Source organism: Sebastes umbrosus, chromosome 20 (genome assembly GCF_015220745.1).
Source record: "Sebastes umbrosus isolate fSebUmb1 chromosome 20, fSebUmb1.pri, whole genome shotgun sequence".
NCBI lineage: Eukaryota > Metazoa > Chordata > Actinopteri > Perciformes > Sebastidae > Sebastes > Sebastes umbrosus.
Window position 1 is genome coordinate 6,111,451 of NC_051288.1, and position 26,971 is coordinate 6,138,421.

The window sequence follows — 26,971 nt, forward strand, 5'->3', positions numbered from 1 at the left end:
TGTATAACCAGCTTTGTTATTTCAGAATTAGTACACACTGACGTGGGCTCGCCACGATCGGTTTTAACGTCTGCCTAGAAAAAACAAGATTTTCAGTTGTATTTTAAACCAAAGGACAAAGATTTATTTTTTGTTGAGAATGGTGACATTCATTTACATTAAATAAAAAAATAATAATAAAAAAAATCACCTTCTGTCACATTGTTGAAAATGTTTGTTTGTTGTTCAGGTGAAATACAGTTAAATGAAATCAAAACACAGCGTTTGTTGAAGCCTGTACAGGTTCATCTGAGGCGTTACAATGCATGTGTCACATTGTTTTATGTATACAGACACTGAGGCTCTATGGACAGCAGAATGAAACAAAAAAAAAAAAAAAACTCCAGCATCAGATTAAAATATTTTTCTATCCACAGCTGCCTGACAGATGTTTGTGGTTTTTTTTGCACAGAATAATGAAAGAGTGACCGCTAGGTAGACTTTTACACGTCAAATACTATGTGAAAACACACTCTACTGTACAGCAGGAACAATTCAACACATAGTGTGCAAATAAGAAAATGAAGTGTGGATCCAGCAAACCAAACAAAGGTAACTGGACATGCAAATGGAGGTTTTTATAAAAGTAATGGAAACACATTTTCATTGGAGAGAAAAAGTCCTCCAGGGGGAAATGTCAACAATGTTCAACAGCATTTATGTGAACTAAAACGTAATATTTAGTAAACCTGATGAATATATTTCTATATACTGTTGAAGATCAGTTGAGTCAAAAATAAAAGCAAGTCGTCAAGTAGAAAACAACAAAAGTCACCCCAAGGTGACGTTAACCCCCTCCCTCCCCTACTAAAAAAATGTCGAAGCCCAAATTCTTTTTTACCGTGTAACATTCAAAAAGAAACGGCGAGAATAAATTAGACAACGTACAAAAAAATAAAAAAAGGCATGACATTTTATACAAAAACAGCTTAAGCCTTCTGCAGGAGCTGCATGAAAACAGCTTTTCTTTGTCTCTACTTGGAACTCCTTATGAAAAATAAAAATTCTCCAAACAAACATGCACTGGAAGAAATGTACACAAATACCAAAAACTGGACTCCTCAGTGAGATTGGAAACTACCCATTCGCCGACTAAAATATTAAAAACAACCATTTAAAAAAAACATATGATCATTTTGACATGTCTGCCTTTTTGACGTGTCAGTTTTGCGGCTTGAACTCAAGGCACCGAATGATCCGAGTTAAAAAGAGCCTCAAGAAAAAAGCTGAAGTGACAAAACAATAAACAGTCTTCTCCCTCCTGCTCATATCTTACGGTTCTGATTATCATAAGCATGATGAGTTACATCACTATTCTAACATTTACTGTATTCTGCTAATAAGGTATTGCAAGGAACCTTAAAGGTCCAGGGTATCCGTTTCTATTTTACACTTTAAATGGACGAGACACTATCTTATGGACTCACACACACACACACATACAATATTGTGTTTGCAGCCTGTTTTTTCCTTCAGATTTAATTATCAAAATGTTATCAAAAACACCGCCAACCCCGATCTTAATTCTCGATTGTCTCACGTTGCAACTAACTGTTTATTGCCTGTATAAAACCGCCCGAGTGTGTTTCCCTACTACTGCATGTAGCTGGTCAGTCAGTGTTACAGGAGCTAAACAGCAGGGGGGGGGGGGGGTCCGACATAAGCTGCTGACAGCCAACGCTCAATATGGCTGCAGAAACCTTCAGAGGCAGAAATAATCTGTCTGTTTGAGGTAAACCTCGGCGGGCAGAGCCAAAGAACTGCAGTTTCTAGGGTTAGTGCAGGACAGCTTTATGACAAACTTTAAAGGATGAGTCTAGTGGTATTTTATATTTTTCTACAAAGTCAACGGATTCCATAAAAAGACCAAAAACAACTTCGAATTTATCCTATCAAATGTGTTTTAATCTGTGGCTGAAAATAAACCCAAATAAATGCTGTATTTACCCTGTTTGAGTAACGTTAGCTAAAGTTAGCTAATCACGTCATACGGGATGTTGGAATGTTATTAACCAGCTTAACTACACAGCTGTTGGCTAGTACGGCTAATTTGGCTAGTATGGCTAACTTACATTTGGAATGTCAACAGGGCAACCCCCCCCGTCTCCTACAAAATAACGTTCCCATACAAGTAAACTGCATTTTTAATTACGTTTTGAGTATTTTCTACCAGATTACGGTCGCAGTTTTAAACCGTTTCAAACACGTCGTTAATGTTGTTCGTTAGGTTTAGTAAAAAAAACATGGTTTGGCTTAAAATGACTTAAATGTATGTTACTTCATTAAAGGAGCAATACGTAACTGACAGCTAGCATTTAAAATGGGTACTGTGGTCCAAATTCAAAACATTGGAGCCGCGGCACGTCCGCTCGTCCGGTGTGACTGATAGCAGTTAGCGTGTGTTAGCATCACCGCGTTAGCCTCTGGTCAGCGGCAGTAGTCTGAATCACTTCACTGTCTCAAATACTCGCTGCCTTGATAACCCAGCTGCACACGGACCAGAGAGATGTGCCGAGGCTTTTCAGGTCGAGTAGAAACATTAACGGAGAAGCCAGTATTTTAATTTAGCATGTTTCCTTAATCTCTGATGACATATCATGGTCATTTTATGATTTATTCCAATCAAAATATTACATATGGGTCCTTTTAAAGTTTTTTTTTTGGGGGGGGGGGGGGTTTCCTTATCTGATGAGAGGATCGCACTGTAAAGGACAGAGGATGTCGTATCCTGTACAGATTGTAAAGCCCCCCGAGGCAAATTTGAACTGCGGCCTCCTGGGTTAAAGTCCTGTGTTTTTTTTCTTGACTCATCCACCACCCTGACCTTCTCCCTCACAGACTTCCACAGGCTATCGTTACAAAAGTATTTGTGATACGTCAAAAACAAATGTAGTCCGTGCCAATATATGTTTCCCATGTAACGTGATTCCCACTGCAGTTTCATTGTATGGGAACGTCATTTTTAGTAGACGGGGCTGAACTGGGCTAACTAGCTAACTTAGCATGGTTACCATTTCTTCTTTTCCCTTTTGTTATGCCATATTTTTACTGTTATGGTTGATTGGCTCCTACCACTGCAGATTAACTCAATTATTCTAGTTATTTATGCCTCCAAGAAAATGCTTCAAAAGAGACCCTAAGTCCTACCCCCTCCCCCCTCCTCCCCCCATCTGTTCTGCAATGTGTTATCTATGTTTTATTTGGTTAACAGTTTTCTGATAAGCTACGACATTGTCCACTACTGTAGATGTGTTCTAGGCTATATGCGTATTTACATATTTTATTACCTGCTGATAAAAACCCTGTTATTTTGAAGTTATTTTCCAGCATTCAACAACTACACCTCCAGAGTTTCACCACTAAATGTGCTGTCAAAACCTTGTGGCAGGTGTGTTTGCTGAATGACACTTAAGAAATGAATTAATTTCATTACACAGCATTATACAAACGGTCAGGGGTTGTGCCACAGACTTGTGCAGCAGGGGGAATGCAAATTTGATGTGTGGTGCAGTTCCTACAAGTGGCCAATAGAGGTTGTTAAAAGTCATGTGTGATCTAACTAACTGCTTCTTAAAACCCTTTTCAATCATACACCTGCACTGCGGCAGAGCTGCTCTTCCTTATTTTTCACAAACAAAGATGATGACAGAGGACAGCGTGTGACTATCGCTATTACACAGATACACCTCATTCTCCTGTCTCATCCTCTCCTCTTCATTTTGATCTGCTGCTATCTACCCTTCTCTGTTACAGCCTTTTTCGCCTGACTCATGCCAACATCACCGTGTCAGTCGGGGCCAAAGCTGGCTCTGGATCTCCGCCAGGGCGACAGACTGAGACGCCGCCGCTGCTGCTGCTGAGCATGCACCGGCACGAGCTGATGCAGGTGTGTACCAGCGCACGACGGGGTGTTGGTCAGTGCAGTGTGACTGCTTTTACTTTGAGCTCTGTTTGTCTGTAGCCAGATGAAGGTGACCAGTAAATAATGGTGTTATAATAATACATATCCCACACCAACAAATGTTCTCGTTTGTCTCCAGCTTCACTGTTTCCATCTGTCAATTCAAAGCACAACAGGACTAAGAAATAGCTAAGCTAACATCGAATACTAGGAACCAGTAAGGGATAATGTACAGCGAGCCGCTCATTGTTGTGAAATAAACCCCGACGCGAAGCCTGCATCGGCCTGAAGGGGTTTATTCCACAACAATGAACCGCTAGCTGTACATTATCACGCTTATTCAGAGTCCGACATCACAACTGCGCCCATAGCAACGGTCTGTTATAAAGAAATAACAGACCGTAGAACGCCGGGATTGACCAATCAGAATCGAGTATTCAACAAAGGCGTGTTATAATCAGCGTTAACCCATGTTCACACCGAGAGCAACTAAGTAGATCTGCAGGCAGGTAGACCGAGGTCAACGCACCCAACTCAACTCAGGCCCGAAGGCGCTCTGACTCACATATGAGGCCATCTCTAAATAAAACAGTTAGTTTTAACAAGCTTTTGTATGCAGTGCACACCGCTCAGATCTGCTCCAGCCTTGACTACAAGGGCTGCAGAGTCAGTATACAAGGAGATCACAATGACAGCAACAAAAATATTGAAATGACCATCATTATTTCTAAAGTAAAGTTGGTCCCAGCTGAAATGTTTGCAGTCAACCGCTAGTGGGATCACTGTGGCTGTTTAGTTTCCCGATCAAGGTGATTTTTTTTCCCCTCGAATCTTCCGCCTCTTGTGCAAAATAAATGAGAAGACTACGGGAACAATGGTCTTGTGTTAACATTAAGAAATGTAATCTGATCTTTTCATATTTATCAGATCATGGTGACGCAGCAACGGCTCCTCACTGGGTAACAAAGACAACACAATGTCAATTTTTCTCCAGGCAGATTTTTCTATTCTCCGTCACATTTTGTGACTCAGCACCTTGGTTCAGCCAGCTTTAATCTGGATCTTTGGTTAGAATTTACTAAGCTCCACTACTGCCCCTTGGCGATATAACGTTTGCACACACCAACACATGATTATTTCTACTAATAAAATTAGTTTCACTGAAAAATATTTTTGAACATATTGCTGTGCCTGACTGTGAGATTTAGGATTTTTTTTCCCCCCCTTCTTTTTGGTCATTTGGTAATCGTTCTAACCGGCATTTTGTCAGCGCACTGATGCTACAAATCTGTTTTGATGACCCATATACACCATGTCGTAGTAAGCCTAGAAAAAAATAACTTAAATTGTTGTGATTTCTACATCCGGGACCCGTGGAGCTGGAAGAGCTGTGAAATAACAGAAGAACAGATATTAGGGGATTGTAGATCCATAGTTAATCTACAAATATTTCATACAGTCTATGCTATGATTTGGCTGTGATGACGATGAAAATGGTGACAGAATGAGAGCAAATGACTTCACTGACATGCATAATGGCGGGGAACATCAACAACACTTATTACATGTTTTAAAATGTGTGCCCCTTTAACTTTAACTTGATTTTGTGTGTTTAAATGTGTTTGTGTGTGCTGGCTGGTGTGTGTGACTGTGTGTGGCTACTGTACGTACAGTATGTACACAGACTGGGAAGGACATCTGACGCTACTGCTGCACTGAAAGGTCGGGGATATTTCATGTCACAGCGTTGGTAATGAGAGCCCATAGAGACACAGCGCTCGATCGATATCTAGTAAGGCTGCGCCGGGTCACTGTTGGACCAGACCGAGCGTGTCCGTGTTTACACACATACACAAGCTGCTGCAGCAGGTCATTATGACAAACCGCACGAGAGTGTGACATTTCCATCCGACTGGAAATTGGCAAAATGTATCACGTATGCCAGGTGTTTAAACAAATGGGGTTTTAGAGGATACATTTTCAGCTGTGGGACAAGACTTTTTGGATTTGTATCGATTGACCTTGAAGCATTTTGCATCCTAACAGTTCTTAGAGAAATGTTCGGAGAGTCTGAAACAGGGATGTCACAATACCAGAAATTTAGTAGTAAATTCCAATACCAGTGAAATTCTACGATTCTCGATAACAATTCTATACCACGGTAAAAAACAAAAACAAAACAATAAATCCTATGTTCTTCAACACAGACTCCTTTATTACCGTTTGTATACTAGTTTTTGTGAATTTATTATTAATTTCTGATGATACGCCTCAAGTTTTTTTGCCAAAAACTACATTTTAAAAGATTACAACATAACGTTATAATTTACCTTCACCCAGTACTTATTACTGAATAGAGCTTGAGTGTATCATGATGTAACTCAATGCAACCTCTGTACGTTAGCTCCGTTGTTTAGCCAAGCAGGACTGTGCTGCCCACCGGCTGCTAACAGCTAATGTTAACAAGTTCTCCTCCTGTTCCCTTATAACCGGGTTGTACAGCTCTGGATCATCTTTTACATGATTGGCCGCCGCAGTGTGACGTCGGGTTGCGTTTCTCCAGAAGTTGATTTTGTTTCTACTTTTCTGCTGCATTTTTTTTTTGCCGTCGCAGCCCAATCGCACTACCCCTATTCAAAATTGATAAAAAAAACTTGCGCTTACGCCGCACCGCCTAATCTTGTGCGAAGCCTTATAGTATTAGAATATTGATTCATATATGCTCAGTTTTAGTGTTTTCACTCCATTAGGAATATTTCATATACACTGATTTCAGTAAGCACTGGGTTTACCGAGGTCATACTCAATGCCGCGCCATGAAACACCCCAGATCTCTGTAGACATCACACACATATACACACACACACACTAAACTCTACCAGGTCTACCCACTAGCACATCTATCGCAAAGTTCCTCACCCATTCCCGCCTCTCTTTGGAACAAAGAAACATGACTCCCTCATTCTCTAATCCACTCATTTGGTGTGGTATCTCTCCCTCCCTCCTCCACCTCCTCCTCCTCCTCCACCTCCTCCTCCTCATCCTTCGCGGCTTCCTCTTCCTGCATCTCCGCCGGCTTCATTCAGCATGGATGACGGAGGGGAAAACACAAAAGAAAAGAAAAGAAAAGAAAAAAAAACAAGACAAAAAACGACAAAAGAATGAACACGCTGATGAGTGTCAGTGAGTGGATAGTGAGAAGCTTCGAGGTAAATATAGAGATTTATATCTATATATCCATATGAAAGAGAGAGAGAGAAAATAGATTGACAGAGATAGACAAAGCGAGGGATCGATAATAGCAGGAAGAGCTGTGTGAATGATGGAGTGAATGTGTTTGTGAATGACATTTTGAAGGCGAGTGACATTTGGAGCTTTCAGTGGAGAGCGCAGGATCAAAGCTTCAGGGAGAGGAGATGCCCCCCCTTCTCTTTCACACACGCCACAACAAGACAGGAAGACACAAAACAAGGACAGGACCACATGGACACACAGCCACGCAGCTTGATCCCATACATAGTGAGAGTCTTTCAACATACATTTGTGTGTTTATGAAAGGAAAACAAAAATGGAGACTCACCTTGGTTTTGTGGCTCTGCTCCGTAGCCAGCCCAGATCCCGGAGTGTGAAGCTCCTTGGACACGACGCACAGAAACTCAGCTTGGTCCTCCGATCCGTAGCTGTACGACGAGCCGATGTTCACCATCTAGAAAAAGACGGGGACGCGGATGTAGACGGACAAGCAGAGGAGAGAGAGGGACAGAGAGACAGAGTGAGTGTCGGGACGAATTAGAGATTACGGCAGAGAAAACAAAAAGCAAGAGAGAGAAAGTAACGGAGAGATCCCCCAGACTACAGCGAGGAAAGACTTCTTGTGCTCATGCATGGTGGGTTGGAGGGGAGGTGGGGGGGCAAAGAGCGGACATCCTGCTGTTACACACTCAGCAGTGGACTCGACAAGAAGCGTCTTTTACTTGTGGGAACGGCACAAACAACTGTGGGTCAGCTTCTGTGTGCAGATCATAGCTGTGTAGCATGCAGTGGAGCTTAGTGCCAAAGCAGTGGGGAAGGGGGTGAGGGGGCGGGGGGGGGGTCTACGTTGTACATCTACGTCTAGGCTACACTGACCTATTAAGACTCCACGACGCTCTGAGTTGAGTATCACTGGTGGACATCAATGAACTACAGCCTCTCAAATTAAGAGTCCAGGCCTTCACCTTAAAATCTAATGTTGACAAAGACAGACTTTTCCCTATGACTGACATTACAGAGACTCTAAAGATCAATATAAATGAGCCTATTTTTACTGTGTGTTCACACTGAGCAGTGGGTTGCTCTATTCTAACAGACTGTAGCTACAATGACACAGTTAAGGCCTTTACACACCGGGAGGGCGAGACGAATAAACAACAGGAAACTGCAGTAAAACTCGCCTGCGAATATTCTATGTCTAGGGCTTTTATTGTGAAAGGTAAGAATGGAAGGAGTGGATCTGGTCTGTGCTGCCGTCGCCAAGGTTGAAAGGAGTAATGGAGTTTGACGTCTTCGTTCAGACTACGGAGCTTCCTTGTTGTTGTTCCATAAATATAGGAGGTTGTGTCTAGAAGGTAACCCCCAAGTTGCGAAAACGTGCGAAAACTCTCGCAAGACTCGATATGACGACCTATCCTAACGCTAACCATTCTAAGTCAATGCCTAACCCGGTGCGAACGCTCAGAAAAATGGACCTCGGTGCGGAAAAAAAAGTGCATCGCTTGTTCTCAGCGTAATATTTGTGTTCTGTGTTTAAATTTGTGGCAAAAACAACAGTTCGAAAAAATATATTGACGTGCAAATTAATTGCACTAAAAGAAATGCTGCCGGTGTCTAATGGCCTTCAGGCTGTAACTAATGATTATTTTTCTTAATAAATCAATTAATCATTTGGTCTGAAAATATCAGAATTCAAATTGCTTCAGCCAGTTTAGATGACCAACAAAATAGCTATTTTGAGAACAGTGAATTTTTTGCTTAAAAAAAATCACTTATCAGAATTTTCTATAAATGAAAGCCAAATATAGGGAATGAAAATATAAGAGAAAATGATCAAAGCAAACATTTACATTTCTCAAAATAATTGCGTGTAGCGGTCTGAGTGCTGGTATTGGCTCAGCCAGGTAAAAAAAAAGCTTAATACGTCCACAACCAAAGTATAAAACTAACTAATCAGTCTGTGATATATTTGATTTTGTAGCTCACAATGTGAACACACAGTATTATTAAAGGGGTCTAATATGTCCTGTAATCTATAGTAGACTTAATGAACACATAGTGGGTATTTCGTTGTCTACGACTTTGATAAATAAACTGTAAATCCAGCAGCTGTAGACAAACGTCTTTAACAAAGACAGTGACTCGGTACTGCTCCAGTACCAGCAGGCCTCATCTGGGGTTCTGATCCCTTCGTAAGAGGCCGAAGGTAAAAGGTACTGAAGATCGGGTGCTGTGCCTGCGGTGGCATGATGGACTCACTAGATTAGTCCTACTTAAGGTCAATAAATCGATCAAACTAATGTAATTCTGGGAGTCCTAAACTCAGTTTTGGGAGTGCAGATAGCAGGGCTCAGGTCAGGGCCAAGGGGTCAGGCCAAGGGTCAAGATTGAAGGGTCAGCAGCAGCGTGAGTCCAACCCACAGTCCAGAGCAGTCCGGTGCGGGGCTTTCTGCAGGCGCGCACGCTGACCTGCTCAAACTTCCAGCCGTCCGACATCGTGGAGACCATCTGGGTGAGCTCCTCCTCCTGGCACTGCAGCACTCGGTAGACATGCTTGGGGGGCACCTGCTGGGGAGAGAGAGACGAGATGAGAGGGGGTTGAGAAGACAGGGTCACTTGACCAAACCTTTTGGCTTGCTACAAAACCAGTACTTTTATTTTCATATTTTGGCACATTTAACCTCACGCAAACACCAGCAGTGTGTCCAGTAATGTACAGTAGAACGCAGGGAAAGTGGGTGTTTGTTTGAGAGGGCTGCTGTATTATGTAAGGGTGAGTGCAACCATCCTGAGAAAAGAAAAGAAGCCTGATGTACGGCAGACTCTCTTTAGAGAAGCACAGGAGGGTGAAATCACTAACAAAGACAAAGTGACTGAAAGCCATTGCAGAGTGAAGTTAAGTATTGAAAGATGTCTAGTACAGTACGTGTTATACGGGGAAGCCGTTGTATCCATTCTATGCCCTCGCTAAAGCCACCAGACACCATGGTTGCTTTGACGAGAGAGTAGATAACGGCTTCAGTTGAAAATATAGATTGTATAGCTGTCTGACGGCAAGGTAAACAAGTGAAAATATTCTAATTATAGCATACACTTAAACTGATATTGATGTCTTTTAGGTGGGCCTTTCTTTTAGGTGTCTAAAATACGTTTTGCTGCTGCCCCGGTCCACAGCAGTACATCACTTTGCTCCTGTGCTGGTGCTCCTGTCTGCTTCTCCAAACTGGGGGCGTACTGATCGTCATCTACTGTAGGTAATACACTGACTATGGATAACTACCTCATACAACCCCACTTCAAATCACTGAACTATGCCTTTAATATAACGGTTTTGTCACATTAAATCTTTATCATTATATACACACGATATACTGTATTAGTTTCATTAAAAATGACTGCAGCGACAGACGATCTGTTTGATTTATTTTAAAGCCCTTCAGATCAGAGTGAAGCAGCAAACTCCTCCATCATAAAAGCACTTTGATAAGTTCTGTGTGTATACCTGTGTGGCTTTGGAGTCCCTCTCCACAATCCTCTCCTTGATCAGCTTGATCAGCGGGGTGATGTTGTAAAACTCAGCCTCCTCCAGGACACCTTGAAACAAGAGAAACACACGACTCAGCACCTGGTTGCATACTAAACACCAAGTGGCTGCCAGACATGTTTATCAGACATAAACCCACAGCCCTGTTAGATGAACTCAAGATCCCCTTTATCGACACCACCAATCATGAATGACTTATTTCCAAGAGACTTATGAGCACATCTCTGGTAAACACAAGATTTAAAGTGGTGCTTTTGTGTGATTCTTTGTGGAGAAACTTCTTAGTTTTACAGATCTGTCGATCAAATCAACTTATCGATTAGTCGACAAAATCATATGAGTGTTAGTCGACTAAGAATTTCTTTGGTCGAGGACAGCCCTACAATATTTACTAATCTGTGTATTCATATCGTATATTCTCACATTTAAGAATCTAAAGTGCGAAGAGACCCTCAAGGTGAAATGACATCACATGAGGCAGTATGGAGGCACACAGTATTTTCAAGGCATTTCCTTGTTTCCACCAAGGCCTGTTAAAGGAGGCTGGGACACGAGCGGACACGGGTCTTAAGGTATGGGGTACAACACATGCGCAGTGTAACCGAATCTGCGGTCGTGCGTTGCGATTGGCTCAATTTCGGCGATTGCAGACCAGATTTTACTGCGCATGTGTTATATCCCAGAGATATGACGCGTTGTTGACACGTGACCCAGCCTCTTTCAGTATGCCTTGGTTTCCACTTGCCCAACAAATAAAACCAACTCATGCACCCAGGATCCGTCAGAGCGGAGTCAGAGACCTTCTTCAGCCAGCTCCTTGTTGTAGACCAGTTTGCCGTGCCGCAAGTAGTTGAGGATGGGACCGAAGTAGGTGGGGTCTCTGTCGATCACATAGGCTCCAGAGTCATCCTGTTACAGGGAGAGAAAAAAACACTGTCAATTAAACCATTATCACATCTGCATGTATTTACACAGCTGCAGAACGCCTCTCTTCTTGTGTTTTTACTCACAGAGTTTTTATTGGCCTGAACTAGAGGGTTATTCAGTGCAAAGTTATTCTATTATAAGCTGTGGATGTTGTAACTTGTTACTGTACTCTTTGTGGTCATGTGTATAAACAAAAGGATGTGGCTACTTTTATATTTCGGACCATTAATGGGCCTCTTTTGTAATATGTTGAGTATTTTTAGACCCAAAAGAACACTAGCTGGAGAATAACATCCTGGTTGGCTATTTTTATCTTACGTATGCAGTACTGGATCTCCAGAGCAGATGTACGTAGGCAAGATGCCTTGCAGAATTTCCAAAATAAAAGCCCCCTCATAGAGTGGATGTACAAATTTGACACAAATGTTGTTATATTGCTGTGTACAAAAGGCGACGTAACTACCGGTAGTCAGATAGAAAAGTAACTTCAGCTACTGATTATAAAAACTTCTGCGTTTGTCAAATATTCCATTAAACCCTGTTGCAAATACAACGTTGCTATTCGACCTTCTTGACATAGCAACAGCTTTTTGCAGCTGGACACAGAAGTCAGAGTAGTTGTTGCTGACTTTGTTAACACGCATATGTCGACAGCCTCCCACTTCCAGGCAACTTCTGCCAAGCACTGGCTGTTATGTCATGACTACTGCAACCTCCAGCATACACACGTCCTCCCCCTGCTCTTCCTCGTGATGATTGCTTGAAGCAGAGCCCCCCCTTTTTAGAGTTGAATTCACAAAAGAGCTACTGCTGGAAAAATCCATAGGAAAACATGCAGGCCTTTAGGAGATCCTAGCAGAGGGATATAGAGGAGGGGGGGGGGGAATTGTTGGGAAACGTATTGAAGAGGAAGTTAAATAACATCAGTCACATCCGCTGATCATGTGTCATTAACGTATGGTTCAATAGTCTCTGTAGAGATGACACACATGTACTTTGGTTCCTGAGTTGAAACGTAACTCTAGACTAGAAAGTCCTAGAGTTCACCAACCCCTTTTCACCTCTTTACACCAACTCCATGTTTAAAATAGAGCAGGCCTTGAATATAATGTTTGAAGAAAGGTGGAACATTTAAGTGAGAAAATTGAGAAGAAGCTTGATAAAGTAAACCTGCTCTATTCACATGACTGATTCTTTTTATGGTTCGCTGAAGTGAGAACGGACAACCTTAGCCTCCAGCTGCATCTTGCGCAGATGCATGTTATCAGCTTTTATTCGTGGGTCCTTACTCATTCACACAGTACCACTCACCCTAGCTGCAACTGTTATAAACTTAACCTAAAAGGCTGAATCCAGACATTAAAACAGAAACTACTGCCAATGTATCTGACATTCCTGGTCCAGTTTGGTGTAGTATTTCGACTGCTGCAGGTAGACCTGATTAGGATGTATGCAAATCCCACTTTGTTTATTTGGAACTGCAATAGTATCAGCTCCTGCCCTCGGTTAGAGAGTTCCAGGTTAAAGTGGCAGTAGGCAGAATGTTTTTTGGCATCATTGGACAAAAAAAATAACCTTTCAGCATATTGTAATTCAAGTGTTCTGAGAGAAAACTAGACTTCTGCACTTCCTCATGGCTCTGTTTTCAGACTTTAAACAAATCTACGGTCAAACTAGGCAGCGCTGATCAAATATGAATCAATATTCTGTTACTGTAATGTCTATTTCTCTGTTTTCAGAAACACCTTGTAGTGTACTGTTCAGCTGTAAAATGAGAGAGTGTGCTCTGGCTGGTGGGCGGTGCTTGGTATTTCCACAACTGATCTCAACATGGCTGCCCGGTCACAAACTTTTAGAGCTAAACAGTACACTACAAGATGTTTCTGAAAACATTTGAAGAGAGAAATAGGCATTACAGTAACAGAATATTGGTTCACATTTGATCAGCGCCGCCTAGTTTGACCATTTGATCGGATTTTGCGAGTGATTGACAGCTGCTCAGAGACGGCAAGATTCCAGCTCAGCTCTGATTGGTTGTTTTCCTCCAGTCTGTGAAATCTTGCAGATGCCATTAGGACACAGAGGCACATGATTTTTTTCAGATTACCTGTCTCATGTACTACTGTCAAGATATAGTGACCGTTTCATAAAAATAACTTTTTTTTAATCATATTTGCTCCAATCTGCCTGCTGCTGCTGTAAAAGTACAGATGTCCAACTGGATTGTAAACAAAGGGTTTTTGAGTGGCAGTGCATTTGACAAATGGCAGATTGGATTAGCCCCTCCACTATCAATCAGTGCACAGCCGGTGTTTCTTCTCTGATTGCTCGTAGTGACGGCAGCTGTTGAAAACACAAACAGAAAGCCTCTATTTTTACTTTAGCAATTTTAAATGAACAATCCTCTGTGTTTATTATCAAAGTCAACCAGTAACATAAAAGTTACTACGAGCACACGGATGCATTCGGCTGAAAGTCACCAGATAACACGATCACTCATTAAACTGAAACACCTGTGCATCATTGAGGAGCAGAAACCTGAGGAGATATCTGATCAAGTTCAGCCTTCATTCTCAACCAAGACATCTACTCCTGCCAAGTAATAACGACACGTAATGTTACGTGGCCCCTCGTCAACCTACCCATAACAAGCTGTAGGCCTACTGGTGAAAGACTCTTTTCAACTGGATAAACACTGGCATCAGGGCATCATATCAGACTGATCTCTTTGTCCCTGCTCTCCCTTTGAAAGAGACTAATTTCAGTGTTCAGCACCAAGCCCCGTCGTCTCCTGCTGTAATCATCAAAAGTAAGCTAATTTACTTCAATACTACAATGTACAATTGGATTTTATTCTGATGTTGCTGCCAGCTGTGTGTGTGTGTGTGTGTGTGTGTGTGTGTGTGTGTGTGTGCGTGTGTGTGTGTGTGTGTGAAATCTGTGGCCGCTGTGCCCGGCTATGTTAAAGTGTGTATTTTTAACATTAATACAGGTGCTCTATCCATACGCTTGATTAATGATGCTGTGTGCGAAAATGTGGCCGCCGTGCAGACTTTACCATGCTGTTATTGTTTGTCTTGTTGGATCAGAATCAGCTTGATTATCCAGGTATGAGGAGGCCTACACAGAGAGGCTACCACGAATTTGACTGTGGTTATTTTGCTCTCATTGTACATATGGAAATAGAAGAACAAGAACAAAACACACAACATACTGTATGCGTTTCAGTAGATGTCAGGCTCACCTGATTTTCTCTGTGCCCACCCACACTGTGATTTCTGCCTACAACCACTGGCTTACAGTTTACAGTTCAGTTATTAGAATATGAGGCCAGTCTTCTTTGTCCTCCTGTATGGAGGTAGAGGCTCACTTCAGGTCACTCTGAGTTCCGGGCCTGTGGAAGTGGCTTCCTCTACCGCGGGACCTCTGAAATGTGTTTGCTATGAGGAGTCTGAGGGGAAACCTGTGCTTTAAACAGCCTGCAGGTCTTGCAGGTGTCAGTTGGATGATGCACCAGAACCCCATTGTCCCGCCTCCACTCCCATCTCATGGAGCTTGACGCGGTTGCACCACTCTTTGTAGGTTTAGCCTACTTATACCTTCAGTGTTAACTAAGTGGAGATTTATCCATCACTAAATTAAAGCATGCATCACACAAACTACTTGTTTTGTAGAGATTACTTGCCACGTGTAACTGTTGCGTAGTTGACTGAGCTAACTTAAAGGAACAGTGTGTAACATTTCGGGGATCTATTATATTGGCAGGAATGGAATTCAATAATCAGAACTATGTTTTCATTAGTGTATAATCACCTGAAACTAAGATTTGTTGTGTTTTTGTTCGCTTGGAAAGAGCCCTTCATATCTACATAGGGAGCGGGTCCTCTTCACAGAGTCCGCCATGTTGCACCGCCATGTTTCCGCTGCTCCTAAAGTAGTGTTATTATGGTACGGATGGCCTCTGAGCGAGGCCAACGGCGTTACCACGGTTTTGCACTCAGCGGCTCACGTTACTGCAGACTTGGAAAGCGAGGAGTGAGCGTAGAGGAACTCAGTTGGTTGCAATCTGCAACCACACCACTAGATGCAAACAAATCCTAAACACTGTCCCTTTATTTGACAAAAAACGATGTTGGCATGCTAATATATGACCATTACATGTAGAAGAGGTAATATAAGAGGAATATGGTCAACACATCTGACCTCACTCTTTATAAAATTCTGTTTAATAATAACATAAATATTAAATTACCTAATAAAGTAGCTTTTTTAGGATAATCAAATATCTACCACTCATTCTAAACTACATGAATACTACTAACTCCATCAATGCATTATATAAGTAACACAAAGTAATGCCTAGAATTAAAATGGATTGAAAGTTTATCATTGTGTGTTGCTTGTGCTGGTACAGTGACTTCCTGTTGACATATTTGATTGCTTTTGATTAGACAGCAACAGATATTTCCTAGCAACCAATTGAACCATTGCTAAGGTTTTTACTAGCTGATGCTATGTTGCACACGACTAGCGACAAAAGCAACAAAACGGCCAAGCGTGGCCAGCTACAGTGTCGCCGAATCACCGTTGAAGTGTTGCTCAAGCGCTCGTTGATGTAGTTATGTCATTAAATCGCACTGGGAACTAGCTAACGGCATTTTTTTTAGATGGAATGGAACAGGGCGAGGAAAAACACATGATTGGTTGATGCTTGACCGCGTCATTGGAGTTTGTAGCTTCATGTCACCAGTTTCCATTGAAAATGACGTGTAGCCTGTTGCTGTGTCACTCGTAGTGTGAACACATCTTTAGAAACATTCCTTCCGTTTTACTTTAGTAAATCACTTGTTTGAAACTAGCTAGTGGTTACGGATTCTGTAAGCAAGTAAAGCATCCTCATCTGCATCTTCGTCTGTTATGATGAGCTCTAACCCATCGTCGTCTCCAGTGTGACAGGCTAGTAAGAGAACCTCAAAAGAAACCCACAGACAGAATCAGGATAACAAGAACGCTCTGCTAGCAGCAAGAAGACATTTTTGATTGATATATGGTGTGTTGTCAACCCAATTTATAAAAAGGAAGAGTATCTCTTCGTCCCTGACGCTCATCTCTCCAAGTCCAGCCAATCTTTGCTGGCGTAGCGTGACAGGAGCTTCTGATGAGCCGTTCCCAATGTGAGACATGAGACGAATGCAATGAACGACGGCACCTACATACACAAAATGGACGGATTCAGACTGTAAAGCAGGAGGCGTAGGATGAGCGATGCGGCAAGATGAGGGACGGATTAGTGGAGAAAAAGACAAAACAGGCTTGACAGAAGACAGCGAGGGAGAGACCTGCAGATTAACAGGAAATAAACAACAGGAAGACAAATGTTAACAAATAACCACATTATCAGAAATGACGGGTAGACGCAGTTGCAAATACCAAAGTCAAAGAAGCATAGAGGGACACTGCCACAGATAAAAGATGGTGTGTGTGACAGACAGACACGAAGAGACAGACAGGATGGAGGGACGGGGTATGGAGACCAAGAGGCAGCTTGTGTCTGCACTGAAAATCACAGTGATCAGAGTGTGGAAGGGCTGTGACTGCAGCGCAGAGCAGACAGGCACACACCATCTGAAATGAGCGGAGCTGCAGCGGAGGACAGACCGACGCCTCGTCAACGTGACTTGACTTGACAGTGTGGGCATGACAGCACTGGGGGGAAAAGCTTGCCGAATGTGTCAGAGCCCGCTTTCTCTCTCACGCACACGTACAGAATTAGTATTGTTATTCAAAACGACAGACCCCATCTGCAGCCGCAGAACATTCACTTTCTACACAAGACGATATTGTCAGTTGTTGAGAGGACAGTCAGAGACGCTAGTTGGTTTACAGAGCATTTGTTCAGGGAAATAAGACATGACTCTGCAACGTCTCCCTGCAGAGGCGACTGCATCCCACGGGCTATCACCAATAGCCAAACAAAACACACACCTGCATTCTGCTGCTTGTTCGAGCATGTGTAAATGTTTTTTTTTTGCATTTCATTGTGGCATTTTTTTAAACATTACTTATTATTGTGAATGCCACCTGTAACTTCTGTAGCTTCATTTGGCAATAATTTATCACTCGAGGCAGATGTATGAGATAGTAGGGCAATTTCAAGGTTGATTCAACTTGACAGCCACCCGTCAATCTAATAAAATCAATACTCGTTGATCAATCCCTCGTCTTACACTCACTGTAAAGTTCTGGCAACCATGAAAAAAAGAGTAAAGAGTTTAGATAAATCTTTTAGAAAGCCTGAAGTGTTTTTTAAGTCAAGATGAAATGAAAAATGCCTTTTTAACTCTTTTAGATCACATAACCTGGGCATATTGTACACCGATTTAACAACATATGCACATTTTTTATTTACAAAAAAACCCAATTTCTTCGTATTTTTATATAAAAATCCAATCATCTTTACTTCCAGAAAAACTAAATTTGTTTTATTATATTTTTGACCAAATACCGCGATCTATAATGCCATACTATTGTAGGGTTGACTATTTGTGAGATTTTTGTTAAGTAATCATTAGTAATATGGATAGAATGACTAAGTGGGTAAAAGCAAATAATAGAACAGCTAGAACAGTCTGGTAAGTTCAGAAAATTAAATCATTTTACTGTAATGCACTGAATGCAGCCTTCAAAATCAGGAAAAGACACTTACGCCCTATTACCAAAATCTAAGACGATATCTAGTCTCATATCATGATATTAATATAATATCAATATATTGCCCAGTCCTATTGGATACTATGAATTCAAATTCAACACATTTTAGTGTTGCTTTAACTTATTCATCAGGTTAACTGTTTGGCTTTACAATAAGCCATAAAAACGTTGCCACATTTAATTGTCTATTTTCCATAAAAATGGCTTCTGGGAGTACAACATCTAATTTATTACATTGCATATCCTTTGCATTGTAACCATAACACATGCATACATTGTGATGTAGATGCTGAAATGAAATAGACTCAGCCTTAGTGGAAATGAGAAAACACACACACACATACATATCTGGCCTGATCTGAAAATGAGTGTGATTTCTAATTAGAGATCAGCCTAATTTATCATCGCCGGCACCACAGATGGTCTGGCTGAACCACCCACGTCTCAGTGTTGGTGATATTTTTGAGGTAGCGGGAATCGCAGCAGCTCCACATAAACACATTTGTATGTGCTTCCGCTCTTTGTTGGGTGAATGAAAAAGCTCTGTGGATTAAAAACTGCATGAGCAAAACTTTTAGGAAGTTCTTAAAAAGGCTGCAAATCTGCAAACTTTTCCAAAACGGCAACTACTTGTATAACCTTTTTTCCCCCCTGGCTGCAACCTATATTACTTACATCTGTATTGATTTAATCAAGTAAGTTTAAGTAAACAAAACAGCAAAGCATTTAAGGAAATAATTAAGATATGTGGTGACAAATGTCAAGTTTTCCATGTTTTTTTCTGAGAAAGTTTGTGAATATCAGCCTTGTAACTAAATTTATATACCTAACAAGGTGTTATTGTGTGTGTGGTCCAAACCAAAGTCTACTTCATGTATCCTGATGGTAGAAAGGGGACAAGTTCACACACCTTTGTGGTGTTTATTCAAATAAAAACCTTGGCTCCAGCATCTTTTTCATGATTACTGGTCCCTGCCTGCCCTTCATATTAGATGATAAAGCGTGTCTAGGCGTGTTGTGGAATTTGTGCTGACACAGCAAGACAGGACAGAGAAAACAAAAAAACATTTGGATAACCCAGCATCGGGCCATCAAAACTCGCCTATGATCCTCCCTAATATCAAGCCATTGATGATCACAAATCTGTGGTAATGGGATTATGTGGTTATAGTCCGCTCCTAGCCGTCCTGTTACACCTGCTCAGCCAGCATCATCTGGCTCATCAAAGCTGCATCTTAGCTACATAATGTAATTGTCGTGGGACGGCGTGAGGTCAGCTTGGGTCGCATTAGCGGCATATATCCCTGGGTTTTTGTTCAGTGAGGGGGCAGGGCGGCTGAGGTGCTGGTCATAATCTCATTAAAACAGTCGCACACAGCCAGACAGTCTGTGTGTACGTGGGTTTTAAAAACAGCCAAGAACCCTTGAGCAGAAACACACCAACGCCAGCGGATTAGAGGAGGAACTCCAGCGAGGATAAAATGAGCTTCCCTCCTGAGTGAGAGAAGAAAACACACAGGCTGAACTGTTCCTCTGTGGGATTCAGCTGGCACAATATGCACTTAATACTTTTCCAGAACTCATTTTGGGTCAGGATTTAGCAGTGTGTTCGATTGATTGTGTCACTAATAGAACCTAGAACATTGTAGGAAGTCAACGACAGGGTTTCCTCTGGAAATTGCAGACTAGAGGTGGTAAAAAACCCAAATCTTGATCCATTTAGTTTGTCCATGACAGCCTATGACAATAGCTCCTGTGGGGGGTGGAACATGGTGCTGCAGCACAGCTGGTATGAGAAAAATAAGGCAGTTTTTTTTTAACATTTGAAGCATGTAAACAAACCCAAAAGTATTCATCTGAAAATAAGCACAATGGGTCCTCTTTAATTTCCATATGTTTATACGACTTTACTAGTTAGACAAGCTGAGAGGAATAAACTGCACTTGCGTTTCCTCTAAGAAGACAGATAAGTTACATCTGTGTTGCCTTTTTGGAAAACGCTAAATCCACAATGAGACAAGTTTCTGTTTTTTTTAATTGTGCACCCGATCTATTTTGTCGTTCATGCTTGTGTGCATTCACAGCTATAAAGATCAGTGGGCGAAATGAAGAAACACTCATTATGAGGCTTCTGAGGTTAAAACCGCTGAATAAAAACAATCTAAAAAAAAAACCTGATTTCACATTTCTAATGTAATTATTCTTGTGGCTTACAGAATTAATATTGTAGTATTGTGATTATCTAACCAAACAACCGCCAACATTTTTCCTGTGTGCATACTTTTGCTCAGTAAAATCTTTAATCCAGCGACTGGTATTTTTATTCTTAGCTTTGAAAATCTGTATCTCTGAGTATAATACAAAGGAGCTTGTCCTTGTGTGTGTGTGGTGGCATTAATAACTTATATAATGACAAAAATACACACAGGCACACATTACATATAGGGACAACAGCACCAACAGACAACAGACCAACTGGCAAGACCTTTATAATAACCTAAATCCCGTCTCTCTCTGGTCGGAAAATACAATCAAATCAAGTCTTTTTATAGTGTCCCATCTATTAATGTATAAATACTGACTCAGATGACTGTGTTAGATGCCTGACGAAAAGCAGCTCTGTCTCCCCTCAGACATTGCAACTCACAGAGGATTCAGAGCCTCGCCTACAGCTGAGTTCCTGTTTTTAGGATGACAGCAATGTGATGGAGCAAGAAAAAGAAAACCCTAAAATAAACTCTCTCCGCGTCTCTCCAGATTCAAGAGTTTGTGACAAAGAGCAGAAATAAAAAAGCGAGAAAAGGACAAACGTGCGATAAAAGCATTCAGAGTGAGTCAGCCGCTGAGAACGAGGACAAGGAGAGAGGACAGGACGAAGGTGGAGGAAAGAGATGTAGGTGTGTGTTTGTGCATGTGTGAGACAGACGGAGAGGGAGATTTGGTGTGTGACTGTGTGTCTTCAGGGCGGTGCAGAGGGAGCTCCTGTCAGGTCGCGGCTGAAGGTCACATGGGTATATATTCTTTCCACAGAGTCATCGCTGCTGTCGGGTAAAAATCTCCTAACTCCAATTTTGGTGTTTTTTTTTTTTTTTTTTGGCTTAGTCACTTTAGCTGAAGGGATACCTGCTCTCCAGCTGAGGTTAGATAACATCTAAAGCACATGATGGTGACGCTAAACATGAGCTGATTAGGGTTTGGCAATATGACGGTGTATACTGTGAGATGATATAAATGTGTCGATTGTCAGTTATTCTGCATCAATTTGTAATGTGGTTTAGTTTCTCTGGGTGTATTAGACCAGGGGTTTTCAAAGTGGGGTCCTTGAGGGGGTTCCGGGGGGTCCCCAGCTAAAAGGAGAATCATTTAATTTCACTATAATTACATCCATAAGTAACACAATGACAGAATGTAAGACTCTTTTGGTCACGGGTTTCGTACACTTTCTGTAATAAAACATCTAAAAGCAAAAATCCTATCAAATGGGGGCCCGTGGTCTAATTTGTGGATTTAGTTTAGGGGTCCTTGACGTGAAAAAGTTTGTGAACCACTGTATTAGAGTGGGACTGTTCTACAGCAATAATGGATTTTTACAAAAATGTGTTGATTTTTCTGATATTTTATTATCTTTTAACTGACATTGTGTTATTTTTATCTATAAGCAGTTGGGGTTACGCCACAGGTGAGTTTCTCAATTAGTCGTATACACGTTTAGTCTATAAAATGTCAGCAAATAGTGAAAAATGCCCATCACAAGTTCCCAGAGCCCATGGCGACGTCTTCAGATGCCTTATTTTTTGCAATTATTAGTTATTAGTTAAAAATGACTATTTCCTCTCGCTACTGTGAGCTCTCTACCGTCTAATAATGCGGTAACAATGGCCAAAACAATCCACATATCATGGTACCGCTCTATAAAACTACATATTCCTTGATTGGACTACGGCTGCAACTAACGATTATTTTCATTATCGATTAATCTGCAGATTACTTTCTAGATTAATTGTTTGGTCTCTAAAATGTCAGAAAATAGTGAAAAATGTCCATTCCAGTTTCTCAAGGTCAAAGGTGATGTCTTTTAATGTCTTGTCTTGTCAGTCCAAAACCCAAACATATTCAGTTTAATATGATTAAAAGAAAATAGAGAAAAGAGGGAAATCTCCATATTTGAGAGACTGAAAACCAAATGCCATTTTTGCACAAAAAATAAATCACTTTAACGAATAGTTGATTATCAAAATAGTTGCAGATTATTTTTCTGTTGATCTACTCATCGTTGCAGCCCTAGACTGGACATTTTATCCACATTATCCTTCCTATGGCTAATTTTCTTACGGCCGCTAAAACAGATGACATTTTGGAGAGCTTTCCACCCGACAGCAACACAAAATGTCAATTTACAGTATAGTCTACAGGCTGCAGGGAAGACCTTCCCCCTTCTCTCTCTGTCACACACACACATGCACATCAAAGGCCGCAGCAGCATAATAGAAATCTGCATCATTCATGAGTCTTGCCCGTCCTTACAGTGCGTTCACATGTGACTGGAAGACACATAATACAGCTCCCTCTCTCCCCCCCATTAGATGCCAGCTGTACAGCTACTGACTGTGCAGCTCCCTGCAGAAGAGGAGGCACGTGTTCATCCATCTGACCTGAGCTACATTCACACCACAAAATGATGCTGAAACACACACACACACACACACACACACACACACACACACACACACACACACACACACAGACAGAGGAGCTGAACATATACAGTATATCAGCTGGTCATTAGACAACGCTACGCCTGCTCTGGAGCTGCAGGCGTGCATTTCCAGAGCGGAACAGAGTTGAGTAGTAATAGGTTTTGGGAATGGCACACAGATAACACAGTAATATAGTTAGTCCCTTTAAGACTACTGTGATGCCTTGGGAGATAAAAAACATCATGGTGCACAATAGGGGTGGGAAAAAAATGTATACATCTATGTATCGCAATTATTTAAAAAAATATATATAAATATATTTTTTAATGCCAGAATCAATACATTTGCTTCATTTGAGTCTATGCGGAGGTAGAAGGAAGTTACCGCTTATATTGTTGTAGTCCGTGTGACGTGACGCCATATCCATTCCGTATCTGTCAACCAAAACAACCAGTAGCCGGAAACCGGCAGATACATCCGCGTGGATCCGACCTGCACCCTCACATTTTAAATCCAGCATGGTAAACACCACACATACAGTTAAGTATGGAAACACTTTGGGTTTCACACATAGCCAGGAAAAGCAGAGCTAGACATCACGGCTAAAGCTGCATGCTAACTCTGTCATGGACAGGAAACGTTATTGTATTGCGGTAACGTGCGGTCAAGCCAGCCGTCACTCTCATCTCCGTGGTCAAATCAGCCGACGCTACAACTGTAGAGCACCCTACTGACATTTATGTTAAATGCATTCAAACGGCCCCAATGGAGCTGACCTTGGATGTATAAAGAGAACGGAGCTGACAATAAGAGCTAGCGACGGACTTGGCGAAGTTAGAGGAAGTATACACGTGTGACTACATCTGGTTTTCAAAATAAGGTGTTAACAAACTGCATATACAAAATACATATATGGAAATAAGATTGATTGGATTATATTCACAAGAAGTCTAAAACATTACACGTCCCTTATAAATTAAAAAGAATATACCACTAATTTGTGAGCCAAATATCTTTTTATTTTATAAATAATGCCTGACAATGACTGATATATTTGACTTCATGACATCTCTGGCTACATAAAAATCAAACATTTTTACTGTATTAATTTAGCAATTTTCCAAAGTAAAAGTCCCTAGAAGTGTATGATTCAACTTTTCCCCCATGGTCTAGTGTTAAAAAAGTTAACAAAAATCTCAATAAATCGTAATATCGACCATCGAATATATACTTCGGTAACAAGTCGATGCCAAAATTTTAAAAAAGTGACGGTACTCTTTTTCTACAGTATCGACGGTACCGTACGATGCTTGTAATGGTCATTGGTAGTGATGTGACAGTGAGGAAAATGTTCCCACCGGTTAATAAACTTGTGACAACACCGGTGTTACCGATTACACCGGACATTTTACAAGGAAAGATGACAGTCAATATGAGCAGAGAGCTGGATCTGATCTTTACTGTCGGGTGGTGGTGTGTCTGGCCTCTCGAGTAGCGCTTTTCCTGCGGTGCTCCGCTGCTCCGTGCACACCGGCTGCGACGGCTCTATCAACCTCGCGACGATTACCTCATTAACGTTATGGTTCCCTTATAGCATTGAGATTAAATGTGAAATATTGTCAAATACGTGCATTTACTTTTCACTTCGACAACAAATCCTCTGCCTCCTGCTCCTACTACTCTGAGTTGACAGACCAGATGCATTCACGGACAGTATGTAGTGTCCGTTGTCTGACTATCGATTGATAACATGCCGCTGATATGCCAAAATGAACAAAATGGATCAATTATTTTTATTTATTACTTAAAGGCTACATGCCTCTGTTTTTTGTCATGTTCAATGTTTTGAATAAAAAAGTGCGTGTTGAATTACATGGGATTTATTGTTGTTGTTGTTTGGTTTTTTTCACCGTGGTATCGAATTGGTATCGAGAATCGTGGAAATTCACTGGTATTGGTATCGACTACTAGATTTCTGGTACCATGACATCCCTACTCACTACTGAGAGCAACTATGAGTCATGGTACATGTCCACAGGGGCGTTTTTTATCGCGAGGGGACGCGACGCTTCCCAACATTGGACGCTTGGTGGGCTGTCACTAGACACAGGCTGTCCCCACCTGATTGGACGAAGGCTTTCCCTCCGTTGGCTGCTGCTTCCAGCTTTCAAACCTGAAACAGTATGGAGGCTCATTTGGAAACTTTCTTCTCTTATTTCACAAAAATAGTTCACCGAAATGTGTTTCTGAAAACATTTGAGGCGAGAAATAAGCCATGCAGTTGCCGAATCTGTCTTTATTTTGGATCGACAACGTTTATTTTAAAAGATTCTTGGGAGTTTCGAGAGGCGGCGAGTCGCGTCGGATGCTCGTGATTTGCATAAAGTAGACTAGCCCTCAACTTTATGCAAATGAGGAGCGGGCGTTGTGACGCTCCGTTTCTCGAATCGTGTTGCCACGCTACCAGAATGCATTGCGTGGCTGCTTACATAGACAATGAATGGGGAGCGTGGAAAGCACGGAGCCTGTGGACACGTACCATCACTGCGGGAATGTTATAAAATGTTAACAGACTGTTAGGTTACACATGCCCTTCACTTCTGGCCAATATGCCCTTCACTTCCGGTCAACACCAGCCTTCTCCTTTAATACTCCTGTTAATCATGGATATCAAATGTTAGCTGACTGAGACACTCAATAACTAACTAATGTCATAACAAAACTTTAAATGCCTATTACAGCATCACCTATCCGGAGATAGGTGTATTGTCCCAGCCCTGGTGCACAATTATTATGATTTTACCATTCAGTCTCTATTGGAAAGAGCTTTCTTTCACCAAGGCCAAAATTGGCATTACTTCATGCCAAGACATGCACACATATTTTGCCAAATCTCTTTAGTCTGGTTAGAGAAAAACAACCTTTCAAAATAAAATCATGGTGAGATATCCTGTAGGGATAAAACACATTTATATCAAGCCAAACTGTAACCACCTGTCCAGGTATAATAGGGGTGAAAAACACACTAGTTACCAATGTAGACTCACTACTGAGAGCAACTATGAGTCACTGCGGGATTGTTATAAAATGTTAACGGACTGTTAGGTTACAGTGCCCTCCACTTCCGGTCAACACCAGCCTTCTTCTTTAATATTATAATTTAATATTTAACAATGTTAGTTAACTGAGACACTCAATAACTAACTAATGTCATAACTAAACTTTAAATACCTATTTAAGCATCACCTGTGTGACTCATGTAGAAGGAGGTCATGTTATTACTGAATGCAACATACTGTTATAACAGAGTAATAACTGTTTTTCGCCCGTTGTGAAGTAACGGTCACTAACGGTCACCGGGGGGCCGTTAGTAGAGTGTCCTGACGGTACTCACCGTGTCTGAGTGCAGGTCCTGCTGTTGACACAGCCGGTAGAGGAACGAGGTCTGCTCTTTGAGGAGGGTCTGCCGCGTCGTGAGGAACACTGTGCCGCCGACGTTCAACCGGACCCACTTCCCGTTGTTCCCCCCGGTGGGGTTGAGCACCGAGCCGTTACCGACGCTCTGCGTCGCCGCCGTCCCGCCGCCCGGCTCGGTCGTCGTGCTGCTGCTGCCGGCGGTGGTACCGGAGGACGTCGCGCTGTCTCCCGCCTCGCTGTCTTTGTTGTTGTTGTTATTGTTGTTGTTGTTGTTGTTGCCGCCGTGGTGCGTCGACAGCGACGCGACGTCCTCCGGTTCCCGCTGCTCGTCCGCCGTCGTTGCCATTTGGAGAAACAGCCGCTAGACGAGGGGTGAAGACGAGCGAGGAGCGTCCAGTCCGTCCGTGTCCCCTGTTACCGTCTCTCTCTCCCGTTAACCAGCCGAGCAGGCTCCGCCCACAACCACCATCAAGCTACAGGAAG

General features: G+C 41.9%; 1 protein-coding gene across 7 annotated transcripts; it reads right to left on the bottom strand.

The window, feature by feature from the left end:
• Nucleotides 1–96: 96 nt before the first annotated feature.
• kctd17 (potassium channel tetramerization domain containing 17) lies at nucleotides 97–26,971 on the bottom strand. 7 transcript variants are annotated; one of them, XM_037755935.1, is made up of 7 exons: nucleotides 26,466–26,971; nucleotides 11,537–11,645; nucleotides 10,695–10,786; nucleotides 9,662–9,757; nucleotides 7,521–7,646; nucleotides 6,860–7,016; nucleotides 97–5,328 (listed from the first exon to the last, which is right to left on the bottom strand). In XM_037755935.1, exons 1-6 carry the CDS (start codon nucleotides 26,832–26,834, stop codon nucleotides 6,900–6,902), a joined length of 909 nt encoding a protein of 302 aa, XP_037611863.1. In that variant the 5' UTR covers nucleotides 26,835–26,971; the 3' UTR covers nucleotides 97–5,328; nucleotides 6,860–6,899. The 7 variants fall into 7 exon arrangements, with proteins under 7 accessions (XP_037611863.1, XP_037611860.1, XP_037611861.1 ...); XM_037755932.1 differs by having other exon boundaries at nucleotides 9,614–9,757; XM_037755933.1 differs by having other exon boundaries at nucleotides 9,662–9,760.

Coding starts and splice junctions, on each gene's coding strand:
- kctd17 (XM_037755930.1), bottom strand. CDS start 26,834: ATGGCAACGACGGCGGACGAGCAGCGGGAACCGGAGGACGTCGCGTCG. Junction 11,646..26,465: donor AGGACCTGCACTCAGACACG/GTGAGTACCGTC, acceptor TCCCTGTAACAG/GATGACTCTGGAGCCTATGT. Junction 10,787..11,536: donor CAAGGAGCTGGCTGAAGAAG/GTCTCTGACTCC, acceptor TCTTGTTTCAAG/GTGTCCTGGAGGAGGCTGAG.